Genomic DNA, 18,684 nt, shown 5'->3' on the forward strand with positions numbered 1-18,684 from the left:
ATGCAAGATACTGATGAATTCCTTTCCGATCTGAATTCAGTGAAGCCCAAAGAATACGCTCTAAGAAGTAAGTAGGTTTTTCCTTGGCCCACTGGGCAGGTGAACACAGGGCAGTCTGAGATTGGTGCTGGGACCATTCTAGACAATCTCTTGAGAATTAAAAACACAGAACCAAATAGAGAAGATGAGCCTTAATTTACAAGTTGTGCCAGGAATCAAGGAGGGAGCAAGAGTTTTTATTGCAGAAGGCTCTGTCTCCAGTCTAGCCAGCAGGGATAGCAAGAAGACCAAACCCTTGATGGGAACTGTTTACACATTGTACAATGCTGTTTTACTATTATTGATGTTGATAACATTTCACTGTTGTAGGAGATAGCTTGGCTTCTTTTTCTAGACATTTAGTCTGCATTTGATAATGAGTTGTTTCCTTATTCAGGGAAAAAGTCTTGCCTATTATGGGTTCGATAGTAAATTCTAAGGAGTGTGTTGGTAAATGTATCGGGTCAAGCTGGAAGAAGTGAGATTGTAGCCAAGCCTCTTTGCATGAGACATGGATGGACTTCAGATGGCTGTAATTTGCTTTTTGTGAGTTTCCCCAAAATTATTCTCACCAGTAAAGGGACACATACCTTCCTGTCGGCAAGGGGCAGTAAATCAGATTGTTTTCCTTGGGGTAACCTCTCCTTCAAGAGAAGGACTCATTGTCGATGCTGATGAAAACCACTAACAAGGAAAAATGTAAAAACTCACTCTTTCCAGAGCTAGATAAGCTAACATAGCAATTTCCACTTACATTTTGAATGCATGACTAATTTACTTTGTATTGAAAAACACTTAGTAGCATAATATACATCATAATGATGAATAACTTTGATCTAATATTTTATAATTCAAAATAGTGTACAGTTGCCATTCCGCACTGGATTGGATGTCCTGGTATTGAATGAAATGGTGGGAAAACATAAATCCAATTAATTCAACAGCCATCTTCTTCAAGTCCCATTTTGAAACTGATTATGTTTTGCTACAACACTTGGTGATATTGATAGGGAACATTCTGACAAAACTGCGCCAAATACACTGGCCAAGAAACTCCAGAAGGTGCGATGACTGGCTCAGATTTCTGGTGGTGAGGTGGTGGCACATATTGTCATCATTAGTCACAGCCATGTCAACGGTATTTGCCTTGCAAGTTGCTCTAGGCATACACCAACCATGCTCCATCTGTAGGAGCCTGAACATTGAAAATCTCTTTTAGTTAAAAAAAAATTTTCCCAAGATAATGGTTCAAGAAAGAATCGAATGGTTTACATAAATGGGATAGATGACTGTTCATTTATTGTAATCGTTTTAACCGATTTTCATTCTGACATACCAGAAAATACTTGGCATTGTTCCTTTGACATTTTCCCTGAGATTTTTGAGCACAGCATGTGGCTCTGACCTTAGTTCTCAGCGTGGTTTTCCTGGCAGTCGTGTGGATGGGAAAATAATGAGAGTCCGTGGTTAGTGAGGACTTTTATGAGACAGGCGCCCTTCTGAGGCCTGTGCAGGAGCTATCCTATATCATCCTAACTACCACCCTGTGATGGGAGAGGAGTGTCATTATCATTTGTTTTATTAATGAGGAAACCAAACCACAGCCATGTGAAGTATCTTGCCTGAAGTATGTGGTAGAAATAGGACTTGAGCCCATAGCATCCGAGTCCCGAGTCTGCGCTTTCAGTCATTGCCTAAAATAGGCAACAAGAGAAACAAGAAAAAACAAAAGCAGAACCCAGCCGCAGAGAGGAATGAAGCACAGCTGCTTATATCCACGTGGAGGAATCATACAGAGATCTCTTCTACCGTACATGAGTTTACACGAATGCAAATTAAGGCTCCATGTATGTCGTACAAATGCTAAAGAGCACATGATAAAACCTCCGCGTCCACTCCTGGGTTGCCTTGGAGGGGTGGTGAGGGCAGGAATGGAGCTGGGACACACTAGATTTCAAGTGACGGGTCAAGTTTTATTTTTTAAGGTGATGGTGAGAAAACTGGCATTTGTTTTATTCTTTGTGCTTTTTAATATATGAACTATTGCAATAACAACATTTTTAAGCGCCACCCCTAATCCCAAGCGCAGAGATGGTAACAGGCGTGGGCTATATTTGAGGAGCTCAGAGAGTGGGTGGGAGATGGGGAGTAAGGTGGAGAGAGGGTCGTTGAAATTCGTGCCCAGATGTTTGGTCTTGAAGAAGGGAATAGGAGCCGTGGCTGTTGCAGAACACGGGAGATTCAGACTCAGTCTGGCAGGGGGTGGGATGGATTAAAGGGGCAGACATCACAGGAAAGACTACAGTGATCTACCTCTAAAACGAGGCTCCGTTCCTCTCTTTCCACCATCCTTCCCCTTTGCTTTCTAACAGTCCCACGCCCAGCATCTTAATGGGAGCAAAACCCACAGGACACTTTTGTGTGCTTTGATTTTGCCACCCTCTTGGCTTCTCAGGTCTTATTTTATGCCCTGTTCACTACTGAAGTCCTCAGGTGAGTGTACTGGTCTCTGTGCAACTGGTTTTGTTATTTTAAACTTCGTAATCCGCAGAAACCTACATTCAATCACATACAAAAACTGTATCCTACAAGATCACTGGCATCCTGCCGCCTGAGTCATCATTTTTTCGCAATTTTCTTTCTCTGTGAGTACTAGGGAGTCACTGCCTTCCTCTTTCTTAACAGTCGTCTATTTCCAGTTCAAGAATGGTCCCATCTGGGATGTCCTTTTGTGAAGACGATTGGTCTCCCTTCTCCTCACCTTTTTCTCTCTGCCTGATCCCCTGGACTTTCCCCCGGGCACTTTGTCCCCTTCCTCATCGTCCTTTTCTTGTGAACGAATCGAGTTTTAGAGCCAGGACATGGACATTATTCTAGGCTGGCAATCCTAAGGCCTGGGTTCCCCTGCTGGTTAGGCCAACAACCAGCAGTGTGACCTCACCTGAGCCACGTCACCTTGCCCAACAAGTGTCCTCACCTGTGAAATGGCCCAATTCTGAAAACCTACAGCAGCTTTAAAGAATTCTGATTCCTAGGCCCAGCGGTGGGCTACAGCCGGTCTACACTGGCTTGTGAGAGCCAATTGTTCAATTGTCAAGCCAGTTGTTGAACAGTTTCACACAAATTTACAATTAAATGAATTGTATTAAAAATAAAAGTGATATTCAACATTTATCACTTCCTATGTTACTGTATTTTGCTATCATCTGCGCTTTTGACGCTATTTTCATCTCTTGTGTCTGTGTGGTGGAAGTTACTGTTTTGCTACTGCACATGGCCTTGTATGTTCAGGGTCATGGCCGGAGCCCTGGGAGCTAGAAGTCAGCCGTGTGGGAGCATCTTCCCCAGGGAAGTCAGCGGTTGCTAACAGTTAGGGCTTTAGTCTTTGGACTATCTAGTCTAGACTGAAGAAACCGATGGATAAAATGTTAAGAGTACAGATTAACTTAAAAGTATATAGTGTCTATAAGTATTACATTATGAATAGCACAAAATGATGAGGAAATGTTCTTCAGTACTCAAACCCTCATCTGATTCGGCAAGAAAGCTGCACGCATCACGGACCAAGGAGTGCAGTTCTGACGTACATCTTTCCTGTTTCACCGCTGTATTACTCGTTAAGGTGAACAACAAGATTCAACGTTCCCATCAGGACTATACTTGGTCAACTGAAATCACAAATTGGCTACAGGTACAGGAGTTTGGAACAAATTAATCAAAGCAGTCTGTGAGAATCAGCTGGGTACATGTGGAATTGATACTAAGGAAAACTGTAAATTTCATTATTTTTGGTAATTTACGTTATGGGCTGAACTGTGTTCCCCTCAAATTCATATGTTGAAGTCCTCACCCCAGTATCTCAGAATGTGATTGTATTTGGAGACAGGGTCTTCAAAGAGATAATGAAGCTAAAATGAGATGAGTTAGGAAGGCCCTAAACTGAGGACTGGTGTCCTTACAAGAGGTTAGGACGCAGACGTGCACAGAGGGAAGACCGTGTGAGAACAAAGCCAGGGGGCGTCTAGAAGAACAGAGGCCTCAGAAGAAACCAAGCCTGGCAGCACCTTGATTTCAGACACAGAGCCCCCAGAACGGGGAGAAAACCAATTCCTGCCGTGCAAGCACCCAATCTGGTACTTCGTTACGGCAGCCTAGCAAATGAACGCAGCGTGCCACGTGTTCTTTATATCCTATGATTTATAACAATACCCACTTGGAGAGTGTTGTGGGTTGAATTGTGGTTCTCAAAAAAATATGCTGAAACCCTAATCCCCTGGTTTCTGTGGATATGACCTTATTTGGAAACAGGGTCTCTGCAGATATATTAATAGTTAAATTAAGATAAGGTGATACTAGATTGGGGTGGCCCCTAATCCAATGACTGGTGTCCTTATAAGAGGGAAATCTGGACATGGAGACACACAGGAGAGACTGGAGTGATGTGCTTCCTGGCCATGAAATGCCAAGGATTGCTGGCACCCTTAGAAGCCTGGGGAGAGGCACAGAGCAGATGTCCACAGAGCCTCCGGAAGGAACCAACACTGCCAACCCCTTAATTTTGAGCTTCTAGTCTCTGGAACTGAGAGAGAATAAATTTCTGTTGTTTTAAGCCACCCAGTTTGTGGAAATTTCAGATGGCTCTAGGAAACTAGAACAAAGAGCCATGGCCTCTCAGACACATTCACTAGAATGAAAAGCATGCATTTATCATCTAGCACGGAAAGTAAAAGCCAATCTGCCTCAGGGCCTGGGACTCCTTTGCCTGGAGAGGTAGCAGCCCCGCCCAGGGCAAGCCGCCCTGCAACAGCGCTGTGTGTAGCAGCGGCCGGCGGGGGAAGCTGTGCCGTGGGATCATCACGGCGGCACCGGCTCCCACGGGTCCACGCGGTTTCTGCATTTCCCTGCTCTTTGTTCCTCTGGGACAGCATGTGGGGAGGGAGGAGAGGGCCCTGGCTCTCCAGCAGCCTGCGGGGCTTTTCATTTCCTGTTTTCTCTATTCTCATCACATCTTTGAAATCTTCCCCAGGAGCTACTTTTGCTCTCAAACATTCTTAACCCTTCAAGCCCCTTCTCCCTGGTTCCTACACTGAGTCCCTGAGCCCGCCCTGGTGGCCCAGATGTCGAGCGTCCTACTCAGATCACTCCCTCCCTTTGGCTTCATTGTGTGTCTCCTGGAATGGTTATTTATGTCTCCCGTCTGTGTGCCTCATCTTCCCTCCTGGAAGCCCGGGCCAGGCTGAGGTCCTGCCGGAGGGGCAGACACTCAGGGGACCAGCACCAGTCATTGGCCCCCGGCCGAGCCTTTGTTTTCTGTCGCCAGTGGAGGACTGGTTATCACTCTATTTTCAATCTCTGAACGTCTGGAGGACATTTCACTCAAGGCCAGGCCTGCTACTGGGGCTAGAGCTAGGGACAGAAAAAAATGCTGACACTAAGAAAATTTTTTTTTTAGTAGAGAAAGGGTGATATAGTGGGCTCCAGTGACATTCTGGATTCACTGGTTATAGAATACCCAGGCTGTGGTAGACTAAAACACGTCCCCACCCCAAAGACACCCATGTCCTAATTCCTGGAACCTGCGAATGTTATCTTAAATGGAAACAGAATCTTTGCAGATGTGATTCAATTAGGCTCTTAAAATGTGGGGATCGTCCTGGATTATCAGGGTGGGCTCCATATGCAACCACGTGCATCCTTAGACTAGACGAGGGAGACAGATGCGGACGTGATGCATGTCCACACACAAGGTGACGTGGCCGCAAACCAAGGGGAGCCGCGGCCACCAAGAAGCTGGAAGAGGCACAGGACAGACGCTCCCTACAGCCCCCCGAAGGCACGCACGGCACTGCCGACACCTGGACTTCAGCCCAGTGATACCAACTTTGGACTTTCGGCCTCCAGCACAGTGAGAAAATAAATTTCTGTTGTTTTAAGCCACCAAATTTGTGGTGATCTGTTACAATAGTCACGAGAAACAAATACACCTGCTATTCTTGTTCTTTAAGTCTAAGATTAATAGTTGACCAGACACGAGGGGGACCACCAGGAGGCGTTTGCAACGAGCCTGCCTCAGGAATCGGGATGTGAAACTGACAGCACGTTCATCTTTTTCCTACCACACGGAAATCTCTGGCACCAGATGGTTCGCTTGTGACGTGTGTGTTCTGTGTCTTCGACTATACGGCGAGGACTATTCTAGGTTTTAAAAATCTCCAGTGTAACACAGCAATCTGGTAGGTGCTTAATAAATATTTGCTGTTAATACTGACGATGATCATTTCAGAATTTGTTTCTGGCCCAGCATTCCAGAAGCTTTTGCTGCCTTCAACTTCATGGTGTAAATGCATCATATTTTAAAATTTAAGACCATAGACCAAGGTTTTTCTTTTATTCCAACCCAGAAATTAACCGACTGTACATTTTAATATGCACATTTCATTGTCACTATGTGAGAAAGAAAATTTGTCTGCCAATTAGCACAGAATTGAGATGAGCTGTTTTTAATCTCTTGAAAATGAAACCTTGGAACAACTGCCGTGTGATCTGAAGTGGCAGGTGTGATTAATCCCTGGTTAATTCTACTCCTCCCTCCCAGGACAATCACATGTATCTTGATTTGGATGGTGCCCACGTCCCAGTATCCCTTAGGTTTTTGACAGAAATTCATTAAGGATGAAGTTGGAAAAGGGCAACTGTCCATTTGAGTTCATAAACAGAAAGGAAGCAAATGAATTTAAAAAATAACGCAGTACACAATATATGCCCAGCTAGACAACCACAAATGCAATCAGTTTATAAAGCAAAATACCAATTGGAAAAAAACTAGAATTTAATCTTCTCCAATGAAGACTCGGGGGTATCCTTCTACATGTGCCCTTCAGGGTTTTACCTAAGGGATAGACAGTATCGGTACTGACATCTCTCTTGTTTCTGTCTCCTTCCGTGCTTATAGTTCCAGACCTTTAAACTTTAGGCTACAGAGTTTGGGATACCCAGTGATGAAGAAGGGAATCTGAAAATCACTTATTCTATTCATAGAAAATGTACCCAGTTTTTAAAATTATTACTGACACAGAGAGGACCTCAAAATATCTTTTTGGAGCTGGAATTTGGGCATCTGAACTTAAGTTTTTCAAATTCAATTTGAAAAACTGAACTTAAGTTTTTTAATTCAATTCAGCAAATGTTCATTGAGCTCTTTCTCTGAGATAGACATTAATGAATTAAGACATGGCACGTTTGCCCCTCCCCAACACGGGAGACAGACAGGTACACAATGACATACCTTTCAGTGTGATACATTAAGCAAGAGTCTGGAACGATTCCTGGGGGAGACCATCCTTCAGCCTAGACTTCGAGGATGATTCAGGATTTGCCAGGCAGTTGGGAAGAAGCATTTTATACGCAGAAAGACAGACGAACGCTGGCCCGGCCTGGTGCATTCTGTATGATGGAGCAGAGAAAACAAGTGCAGGCTGGGAGGATGAGGCCAGAGGGCAAGTCCCCTCGTGGAGGGCCTTTTAAACCATGCTCAGGAGTCTGGAATTAATCCTAAAGGTCAGAGCAGTCAAGCTGGCTGCACCTGAGAATCACCTGGGACATTATGAAAAACAATTCATGCTCAAGCCCCAGCCCTGACCAATTAAGTCATCCTTTGTAAGAGTAAAACCAGGGCTTCAGTATTTTAAAAAACATGTCCCAAGTGATTCGAATGCCCACCAGGGCTGAGACTCATAGCTCTAAAAAAGAGATCTGCAAAGTGTTTCTCAAAAGGGCCAGATAGTATTTTCATCTTTGTGGGCCAACAGCCTCTGTTGCAACTACTCAACCCTGCTGTTCTGTGCGAAAGCAACACGGATGATATGTAAACGAGTGAGCGTGGCTGTATTCCAACAAAAGTTTTCTTAAAAGAAAGGCAGGGAAAGCCCTACCCTAGATGATGGGATGCCATTGAAGAATTTAAGAAATGATTTAAACTTTTTGTTTTGTTTATATGTGATTACATAAATGATATATGAATCCATCTACATTGTAAAGAAATCTAAACAATACAAAGCTCAAGGCCTTTTTATTTTTTTAAATTATTTATTTCTTTTGTGAGACAGAGTCTTGCTCTGTTGCCCCAGCTGGAGTGCAGTGGTGTAATCATAGCTCACAGCAACCTCAAACTCCTGGTCTCAATCCTCCTGCCTCAGCCTCCCGAGTAGCTGGGATTACAGGTGTACCACCACACCATACCCAGCTAATTTTTTTCTGTCTGTAGTAGAGACAGGGGTCTTGCTGTTGCTCAGGCTGGTCTCAAACTCTTGAGCTCAAGTGATCTTCCTGCCTCGGCTTCCCAGCGTGCTAGGGTTACAGGTGTGAGCCACCACGCCCGGCTCAAGGCCTTTTTATTCCCTTATTCAAATATCAGTCCTCGTCCTGGATAATAACTGTTAACAATGGGATGTGTATTTTTCTGGAACTTTCTCCTTGCTTTTTTTGTAAATACATCTACTAGAAAGATATTCTTTTGCTTTGTTTTGCTTTATAAATTAAAAATATATATTTATTGTTCTCAAACTTGCTTTTCCCCACATTATAATATGTTTTGGAGCATTTTCCACAGTAACAAATATCTATCTCTTTTTAGTTTTCGGATAGCATTATGAAATACGAAAGCCCCATTGCTCATTTAGCTATTTCCTGAGAGAGGCTGAACTATTTGAAATTGCAATATTATACTGCTTTTTCCTATAAAATGGCATTTTCAAATGGTTCAACCTCATAGTTTATGTCCAATTTTTTTTGCATTGTAACCATGACTGCTACAAGCTTCTGGCAATGTGTGCTCCTGTGTGTTTTTCTGGGGCAGTTTCTCAGACATAGAAGCAGTGGGTCCCTGAGCATATCACTTGGGAAGGAGTCTTTGGTTAAACCACAGACACTAACTCTGGCAAACTTCAGCATTAAGGCAAATTATTGGCAGACTACAGAGCAGCTCACAGGATGGAGGGGAAGGCTGAAGACCTGGTCTCTGTGGATTAATGGAGCCCAAGCTTGGCTTTGAGCCTTGTCTCGATTATAATATGTCTGACATAATCATCACGCAATATTTTTTAAAAAGGAAACTGATATTGATATAATACGATGTGTGTATAGTTCTGTCATTATAGCACATGTGTAGATTTACGTAAGCCACACTCCGAGCAAGATACAGAACTAGTCCATGACCACAGAGATCTCCCTTGTGTTACTTCTCTGCAGCCATACACAACCCTCTCCCCCCACCATCACTAAGCCCTGGCAACCAGCAATAATTATACTTGTTCCAGAAAATAAAAAAGTATGAAAGCTGCCCAACTTACTTTGTAACTTTGATTATAACTTTAATCCCAAAACTAGAAAAGGAAAAAAAAAGTAGTATAAAGATGAGAGCAAAAGGAATAAAACTGTTGAACTAATAAGAATCAGCACAGCAAGTTCAGCAAATTTGCCAGATATCAGAACAAATTACAAAAATCAACAGCATTTTTCCACACCAGCAGCAATCAATTAGAAAATATAATTGAAAATAAAATACCATGGAAAATAGCCAACTATACACTATTTAGGAATTGTCTTATATATCTGCTTTAAGTTTACCAAGGGAAAAAATGTAAAATTATAAGTAGGGATATAAAAAAGAGATTTGCATAAATTGCATGTTATCCAGTGATGGCTTAGTATAAAAATGATTTCAGCCCCCTCCATATAATCTATATATCCAAAGCAATTTCAGTCAATGGTCTAACTGGATGTTTTGGGGAACTCAATAAGCTTTTTCTGAAATTTGTGTACATGATTAATGGTCTATAAATAAGTAGCTCAACTTTGGAAAAAAAAAGACTAAAGGCAGCACACTTGATATACTACAAATCCATAATAATAAAAACCAGATGGTTCTGGTGCTAGAACCAGGGTTGGCTGCATGGGTACGCCACTGTGTAGTCACACTGGGCTCTACTCTTAAAGGAGCTTCATGCTTGGTTGAAGTGCGATTTGCTGTCATCGTCTTAAAATTCTTAATAGTTTTTAAACACAGGGATGTGCATTCTCATTTTGCACTAGCCCTTCAGGTTATGTAGCTAGTCTTGTCTAGAACAAACAAAACAAAATAGAGAACGTAGAGGCAGATCCATGTATATACGAGACCTTGATATAAAAAGAAACTTGCTCCACAAACCCATGATGAAAGGCAGAGCTATTTAGAGATAGTTTTGGGATATTTGGCCCACTTTTAGGAGAAAAAAACTCAGACGAATGACTCATGACTCAGATGAATTAAAGATCTAAATATGAAAGGTAAAACTATAAAGGTAGTAGAAGGTAATGTTAGAAAATCTCTGTGACCTATAAATGAGGAAAACACCAAAGCACAATCAATAAATATGATGGATCTGATTACATCAAAATTATGGATTTCTGTTCATTGAAGGACACCATAGATGAACTGACAGCTAACTGAGAGTAGATATTTTCAAGGACTCAGACAGACAGGATCAATATGTATACAGAATAATAAGGAGCTCTTGCAAATCAAAAAGAAAAATCCATAATGGGCAAGGGACGCAGTTTCAGAAGAGAAAACTTAAGGGGATGACTAACGAACTAAAATACTCATTCGTAAATTAGAGAAATGGAAATTAAATCAACAATTAGATACCATTTTATATCCACGAACTGCCCAAAATTAGCAAGCCGGACAGTACAAAGGAAAGACAGGAACCAGCATCCCCGGGGAACACAGATTGAGGCCATCACTCCGGCGAGTAATCTGGTCGGGTTTACACAGACGAAGCGTTTGTGGCCTTATGCTCCAGCAATTTCCCTCCCAGGTACATGTCTGAGCTTAATCATCACGCTGCTCTGCACAGAAGGAGTCGATCACAGTGCGTTTGTGTGGGTTGGAGTCGTCTATGGGTCCGTCACCCAGGGAATAGCTAAATCAAAGGTGGTGATGGGTTATTATACTGTGGCGAGAAGGCCTGGACTAGATGTGCACCTTACGGTCATAAAATGGTAAAAATGTCGCACTGAGCGACATATGTAGAAACAGGGTATTGGAAGCACAAAACCATTCATACAAATGACAAATACACACATACAAGACGAGAACACTCACGAATGAGAGGACACACAGCAAACGGAGCAGGGGGGAATCTGGGGAAGGGAAAGGGAGAGACGAATGAAGATGAAAGGAAATGAATTTTGAAAGTGAAGGAGAAAGGACATAGATAAGCACAAACAATAGCGGGGCTTTGCAGGAGTGGAGCTGAGTGCCGTCCACTTGATCACACCACCTTTCTGTTCTGAGGTTAAAAAAAAAATTAACTCTCTCCAAAGTAAGGTCCCACAAAACCAGATACAATTTTTTACAAGACATGAGTATTTTCTCCTGGGTGTGCACTGGCGGGGAGAAAAGAAAAGCTACCAAATTTTATTATCTTTTTTCACTCTCCAGAAAGCAGTGGGTTTTTTTTTTGAGATAGAGTCTGGCTCTGTCACCTGGGCTAGAGTGCAGTGGCGTCAACCCAGCTCACAGCAACCTCAAACTCCCGGGCTCCAGCGATCCTCCTGCCTCAGCCTCCTGAGTAGCTGGGACTACAGGTGCTCGCCACCACACCCGGCTAATTTTTCTATTTTTAGTAGAGACAGGATCTCGCTCTTGCTCAGGCTGGCGTTTTTTTTTTTTTGAGAAACCAAACTCTCCACCTCTTTCAGCAAGTTGACAGACCATGTAATAGCACAAGAAGGCAAAACACATCGTTGTTCCCCTCTGCCACCATGATGGGCTGTGTGTGCAAGATGCAGGCTCAAGGAGTGACATCTAACAAGATCTGTCTCTCTTCCTTTTTCAGTCATATACGTTTGATAGGTTAAGAAGGTGGAGCAGAGTACCTATAAATTCATTTAAAAGTGACACAAGGAAGTTAATTTTGCAAACTTCTTTTGCTTTGAAATTCAGTGTATGACTCCGTGGGGAAGCTTGGGAGCAATATTCTTAACGGAAACGTAGACAGGCTGGGATCTTACAGCGAGTGCCTCTCCGCCCACGCGCCCAAGGGGAGCTTCCGAGGGCAGTACTGCAAGCTTCGTGTACTGCAGGTGAGCGTGGGGGACCCACAAGCTTGCTCTTGAAGGATGAATGAATGGCATGATGTGGAACAATATACAACTCCATCGATGGCTTTTCTTGATTAAAAAATCCAAAAAACCATTACAATGTTTTGCAAAAAGTTAAAACTAACTTTTAAATAGCTGGCAGAAACCTGCTCGGCATCTTCCAAGTGTGGGGCATTGTATGAGGCACTTATCCACAAACCACATAGGCCTTGAGCTATTTCTCCTACCATATTGTATGGGGCAGGACCTCTGGGTGACCTTCTTGGGGAATCCAAGGTCAAGCCCTGGCCAGCAACTTCAACAGCAAATCCTGCACATGCTTTTTGAGTTTGTCAGTAGCTCTCTTCTGTTCTCATCAGGCTCAAGTGCTGCTGGAGTCTAGTAGGACGCTCCTGTCCTTGGGGTTTTTAGGACACTCACGGTTCTCCCAGACTAAGTCCTTAGTCTGCATCCTTACTGTCGAGGAACCACATCATTGTACAGTACAGTGTGGGTCAAACCAAGGAGCTTACAATGCAGTTCCTGAACACCATCACCCTCAATATCTATATGTTTTTTTCACTTGGGGAGTAAAGGAAGACACCATTAGTTTTTGGAATACTAAAGAGGGAGGAAGTCCACACATTATCCTTAACCCCTTTTCTAGAAACAGAGTTCTAAACACAAATTTGAGGTAATCCTAGCAGATGGGCCGTGACTTTTATGAAAACATTACTAAATCAGTTGACCAAAGTTGCAGGGATCACTATCTTCAAAGCATGTTAATCCTTTTACTGTTCAGGAAAAAAAACAAAACAAAACAAAACTAGGAACGGCACAGCTTCTTGTGAAACACAAAGATAGATTTTATGTGTGTCACGCAATACTAAAAGAAAGGCATTACTAGTTGGCTAACAACAACTGTATACAATAACAAGAAGAAACCCCAGCTCTCTGATACGAATGCTATGAATGATCTTACCGTGGTTAACCATGGAGATGGGGAGACTATCACCTAGCTCCATTTGTCCTGCTGAGGGATGGGGTAGTAATTGTCTGAGGGTTTAATCAGTGTGTACAAACGTCATTTTCAAAGCAGATTAATGGTTTTGCTATCAAAGCAAAAGGTCAGGCCTACACAATCCTGCAAGTTAATGTGTTTAGAAGAAGCATCCCAGAAAATTTCATTTATAATTTCATGTTGTCTTTATTGGGACAGGCATTGTAATTATTGGCCTGATTTATTAATGAAATCTTTCCTTGATTCACTGTGCCTTGCTACCACGAAATGGCGACTCGGAAATTGTATTGAAAATTGTAGGACAGTCAACTCTTAATGACGTCCACCATGAAAGAGAGAGGCACTGGGCAGATTATCCAAAACTGGTGGCTGCTTTTTAAATAATCAGCTACAGTAAGCCTTGGATATATTTTAAATTAAATGTGGGTGCATCTGACGCACCTGGCAATTTGCTGAGCCACTCCGTAATGGAAAAGCCATCTCTTGAGAAGTTAGAAAGCGTTTCTTCTTTCCACACTCTGCTCTTCCCTCTCCGAGTCTGCTTAATCACCAGCGGCCTTACCTAGACCTGATCACGACACACGCTGTGAACGCTGAAATGAAAGAACACTGGCGTTGTGTTCCCAGGATGGAGCCGACTACAATGTGGGCGTGTGTGTACCCGATTCCTGTGCTGAGGAGGACGTGGCTGCGATGTCTCAGCTGGGTAGGTACAGACAGAACACCTGCTGGAACTATCGTCTCGGCACAAAGTTTGAAAAACCCCGGTTCCTTAGAACCAAGAAAGGCAATTCCTTCAGGATTGAACCAATCTTTCATCTTGATCAATCCAATAAACTGAGGATAGGGGAGTTCAGGGGAGCTTGGGACGTGCTGGAATCCTAATGCAGTAGGCAGGAAGGAAGGGAAAGATAATGAGGAGGAGGTAGGAGCTGAATTTTATGGAATAAAAGTTGAAAGTTTAACAATCTTCTCACACTCACAGCTGCCTGGCTAGGCCTGCAGGAAGGATGGGGGTGGTGTCTGGTTTCCATAGTGTGAGTGTTCTGTGCTCTGGCCCACTTGTGGCAATCTGTCACCTGCCAAGCCCACAAGGCCATTCTGAACTAGGATTGTGTGAGGTCAGTGTGTTGTGAAGGATTATCGTTAAGAGCCCAGCATTTGATCCTGGTTGTCGCCTCCCAGCTGTGTGATCCTGGGCCAATCACTTAATCACCCCATGCTTCAGTCTCTTCCTCCGTCCAGTGAAGGGTGGGCCCAGCCTGGCTCGAACGCTCCGTGGCCTGGCCTTATAATCCCTCTGTTCTTACATATGCAGAAGGAATACATTTTAGTCTCCATGGAAACCGGTTTGACTTCCTCCGAGCCTTTCAAAATTTTCCAAGCAAGAGCTTTAAAGCCTAAACTTTTGGCCACCAGTGTCCTTTTATTCTGGGCATCCAAATGAGAACCAACGTGACACATTATTAAGAGTTCTCCTTTGAAGTGTTGATATCGCAGCTGGATTCGATAACCTTAAACTGTCCTCTGAATTTGTGATGATCTTACAGCTTTGAGTACATTATCTATCGAGCCAAGTATTTCGTGTATTGCAAGAAAACCCCAACAAATTGTTATAAATTAAATTCAAATTTCCATTCTTGTTGGATACACTATAAATGTCCTAGAAACGAAGATAAATTTGCAGTTATTACTAAATTAGCATTTGAAGAGAATAGGTGACTTCCTAAGTCTAATGAGTTAATGGTCCTTATTATTTAAGAGATTGATCAATTAGCCTAGTTTTCAGACTCATGCTGAGCTTACTAGCAAGAGTTGGCATTAGGATAAAATGGAACATTAGAAATAATTACTGATAAAAAGATGCTTTGTGAAAGAAGCCTTCGGAGAAAAGCAAGGTGAAGGTTCTCTTTGAGGAAACCTGGGTGGTGTGAGCGGAGCTGATGTGGGTGGATGTCTTAGTGGAGTATAGTTCTCGCTGCCAAGTCATTTCTCCAGCTTCAGCACAGAGGCACCAGATAGAAATCGGAGGTCTTTGCCCAGGGGGAAATGTCCCCATCTGGAAAGGATTCGTCAGCTATTCCTTAAAACTTTTTGATGGAGTTGCCAATATATCCGCTACAGATGTGGGGACAACCAGCTCAGCAATGCCAGGAGGAAGCTGTTTGCGCAGATTTTACCCACCCCGAGCAGGGGAGCAGCGAGACCCTGCAGCAGACAGGCCGAGGAAAAACAACCCCCGTATTGCAGGGCAGGGAGAGACCTGGGCAGGTCAGAACGTATTGCTTTTGGCCAAAAGGCAAAGTACTGCACAGTTGTTGCCATAGAATGTTATAAAACTTCACCCAACAGACTTTACACGAATTCCTGAGAATAAAAATATGTAACACTAGAATGTTCAGGGTTGAGATTGAACTTGGGTGTGATGATTATGAAACCCAGTTATAGGCTATTTCCCTAGAGGTCCAGATCCATGCATTTTGGTGTCGCTTATTAACACATTCATTTCCCAGGGCTGCTGTAACAAATGACCACGAACTGGGTGACTTGAAACAACAGAAATTTATTTTCTCACAGTTCTGGAGACTAAAGTCTGAAGTGAGGGTGTTGATGAGATCGGTTCCTTCCAGAGGCACTCGGGGAAGAGTCTGGCTCATGCCTCTCTCCTAGGTGGTGGTGTTTGCAGAAGTTCTCTGCACTCTGGCTTGTAGACACATCATTCCAATCTCTACCTCCGCTGACGTGTGGTGTTCCTCCCTGTGTCTCTCTGTGTTCAAATTTCCCTTGTATAAGGACACCAGTCAAACTGTATTTAGGGCCCACCTCAACCTCATACAACCTCGTCCTAAGTTGTTTATATCTACGAAGACCCAATTTCCAAATAAGGTCACATTTACAGGTACCACGGGTTAGGACTTGGACCTTTTTGGGAGGACACATTCAACCCAGACCACCACCTAATACCTGCCTCCTAGTCTGGCTAGATTATCTGAGTTCCCTTAAACCCAACAAGGAGTCGGGCGGATGGTGACTCCCAGCCACTTAGCTCAGAGCCCCTCACATAGATTGTGCTTGACAAACATTAGACAAATCCTACTGAAGTTTAACTGTGAGGCAAGTGACCTACCTGATGAAAGGAACTGCACCAAGAGCTGAAAAAGAAGGGGCTGGTTTTAAGGATCTGATTAAAACTGAGTTGGCAAATTTTATTCAGACATAACACTGAAGGGCGACATATTTCCATTCTCAGGGACTCGCTCTAAGTCTGTCCCATCAGAAACTTTATAATATTTCATGATGATCACACTGTCCCGGTTTGCAGTGGCCAAAAGCAATGAGTTCTGAGCTGCTTAGAATCGGTGTTTAACAGTCCTTTACAATAAGCTGTAAACCGTCTCTTTCCTGTGCTCTCTTAGGCTAATTCCACCTTGCTTTGCCTGTTGGCATTACTAGGCCTGCGCAGTAGAACAGTGGTGCCGGCCCTGCAAAGGAAGGTCCCCCCACAGCTCTCTCTTAGGGGTTCCCTAAGTGCTGATCGAGAGAACTGGGCTCTTTCAATGGTAACTCCTTGAATTACCCACAGAACTGCCTTTCTGGCTAAAGATCTGAAAGGAATCCAAACCATTTCACGGAATACCATTTTCTATTCTCGATTTAATTCAGAAAATATGTATTGAGCAATTTTATATCTGGTTTTTGTATGAGACATCACACATATGTGCTGAGGGGTTCGAACAACTGGGAGTCACTCATTTCAGGAAACCTACCATTTAGTTAGCGAGCAGAGTATGTGTGCCTGCTCTTAGGAAACAGTGTCAGGAAAGAAATGTTCAGGCTCACTTTGAGTGCAAGGGATGGGCATGTAGAACAAAGCAGAGGTGCTATGGAGAGTGCAGGGAGGGAGAGGAAGGCGGTGGGGGAGTTTATAGAGAGGGCCCGAGGTGGCCTTGAGTTAGTGAAGAGGTCGGGGTGGGGTGAGAAGTGGCTGGAAAACAGATCCAACAGAGGTTTCCAATAAAAGTTTCGTTTTCCCCTTGTAGACCTGGAATCTGGCACAGTGTAGACATTTAAGGCTGATTGAACGTGTATGGGCTGCCAATTGGACTTATTTACTATGGCAGGATTTAGAGCCAGGATGTGGTTGATACACACACACACACACACACACACACACAGAATACTTAATTCCTTTAAAATTAGAAATAAAACTTCCAAGCGGAGCATACATGTGTTGGCGGGTCAGTAAATTCTTTTTCAGTGGAAGTGTTTATTTGGAAGATTCAAATCAAATCCTAACGGGAAGTAGCTCTGAGGAACATCGGTTTAGGGCAAACGGAACTGGATTATGAGGAACGCTGCTGCCAGGTGCCCTGTGGGGACCTGCTGGTAACCTAGATCAAGCATCCCCATTCTTGGCCAGGGATGGGGACACATGGATGACTCCTTCTTGTTTCCGCCCTTCACATGTTACAATTCAGAACCACGATTAATCACATGAGATTCATCTTTCAGCTGCCTTTTTGGACATTTCAGAAACCCTCAGGTCACTGATTCATGGGAACCATGAATGTTGGAGGTGGCAGGGACACTAGAATACGTTGTGTCCAACGCATCCTTCCTTGTTACACAGATGAGGAAATGAGACCCAGAGAGGTGAAGTGACTTGCCCAGGGTCACACAGCAAACTAGCTCAAACCCGAGTCTCTGAATCCAAGTTAGGCAAGCTGGTGCGGTGAGATGAGGCAGCACGAGGAACACCCAACATCTATTAAACTCTTACTGCGTGCCAGGCACTGTTCCAAGTGCTTTTCAATTATTGTCATTCAGTTCCCACAACAACCCTGTGATGTAGGTACTATTATTATCCCCATTTTACCAAGTGGGAAACTGTCCCCCTACTTTGCCGAGGTTTTGGAAGTCCCCTGGTCCTGGTTCTCATAGAGTGCTCCCAGATTAGCAGCAGGAGCACCTGAGAACTTGTCAGACGTGCAAAGGCTTAGGTCCCACCCCAGTCTCCTGGCTCAGAAGCTTGGAGGCAGGGGAGGCCGAGAGTAATCCATTTAACAGGCCCTCCAGGTAACTCTGAGACCCCTCAGTTTGAGACAACTGCCCTAATCTTACCAGAAAGATCTTTACAAACAATTTCTTCCAGTGCATCAGCAGCCATGTCCTAAGTTGATGCTTCTAAGCTTCAGTTTCAGAAGGCACCTTTCCCCAGACTGTGGGCTTCCACTGTATTCTTCCACCGTACATTGCACAGCTCTCCCTCGGGGCGACTTGCTCGCAAATAGATCTGAGTCAGTAATGACACATTTTTAAGCTTGTCATTCCTAGCACTGTGCGCTGGGAAAGGATTTGAGAGCAGGCTGAGAATTCCGGAGACCTGGGTCCACTCCTGGCCGGGCTAAGAGTTCCTAGTTCTATGAGTTTCAGCATCTTTGTTCCTAATTTCTCCCCTTCTGTAAATCGGATACATTCAAAGCCCAGCTGCTCTTTTTTTT

General features: G+C 43.6%; 1 protein-coding gene across 1 annotated transcript in view; it reads left to right on the plus strand.

The window, feature by feature from the left end:
• Nucleotides 1-18,684, plus strand: part of LOC105816352 (nose resistant to fluoxetine protein 6-like) — a 51,534-nt gene continuing 32,850 nt past the window's right edge. Inside the window, exons 1-3 of the mRNA XM_012651736.1 lie at nucleotides 1-67; nucleotides 12,026-12,165; nucleotides 13,811-13,889. Coding sequence (XP_012507190.1) covers nucleotides 1-67; nucleotides 12,026-12,165; nucleotides 13,811-13,889 — 286 coding nt within the window. The remainder of the gene's footprint in view (nucleotides 68-12,025; nucleotides 12,166-13,810; nucleotides 13,890-18,684) is intronic.

This window comes from Propithecus coquereli, unplaced genomic scaffold, assembly GCF_000956105.1.
Source record: "Propithecus coquereli isolate 6110/MARCELLA unplaced genomic scaffold, Pcoq_1.0 Scaffold37, whole genome shotgun sequence".
NCBI classification, from domain to species: domain Eukaryota; kingdom Metazoa; phylum Chordata; class Mammalia; order Primates; family Indriidae; genus Propithecus; species Propithecus coquereli.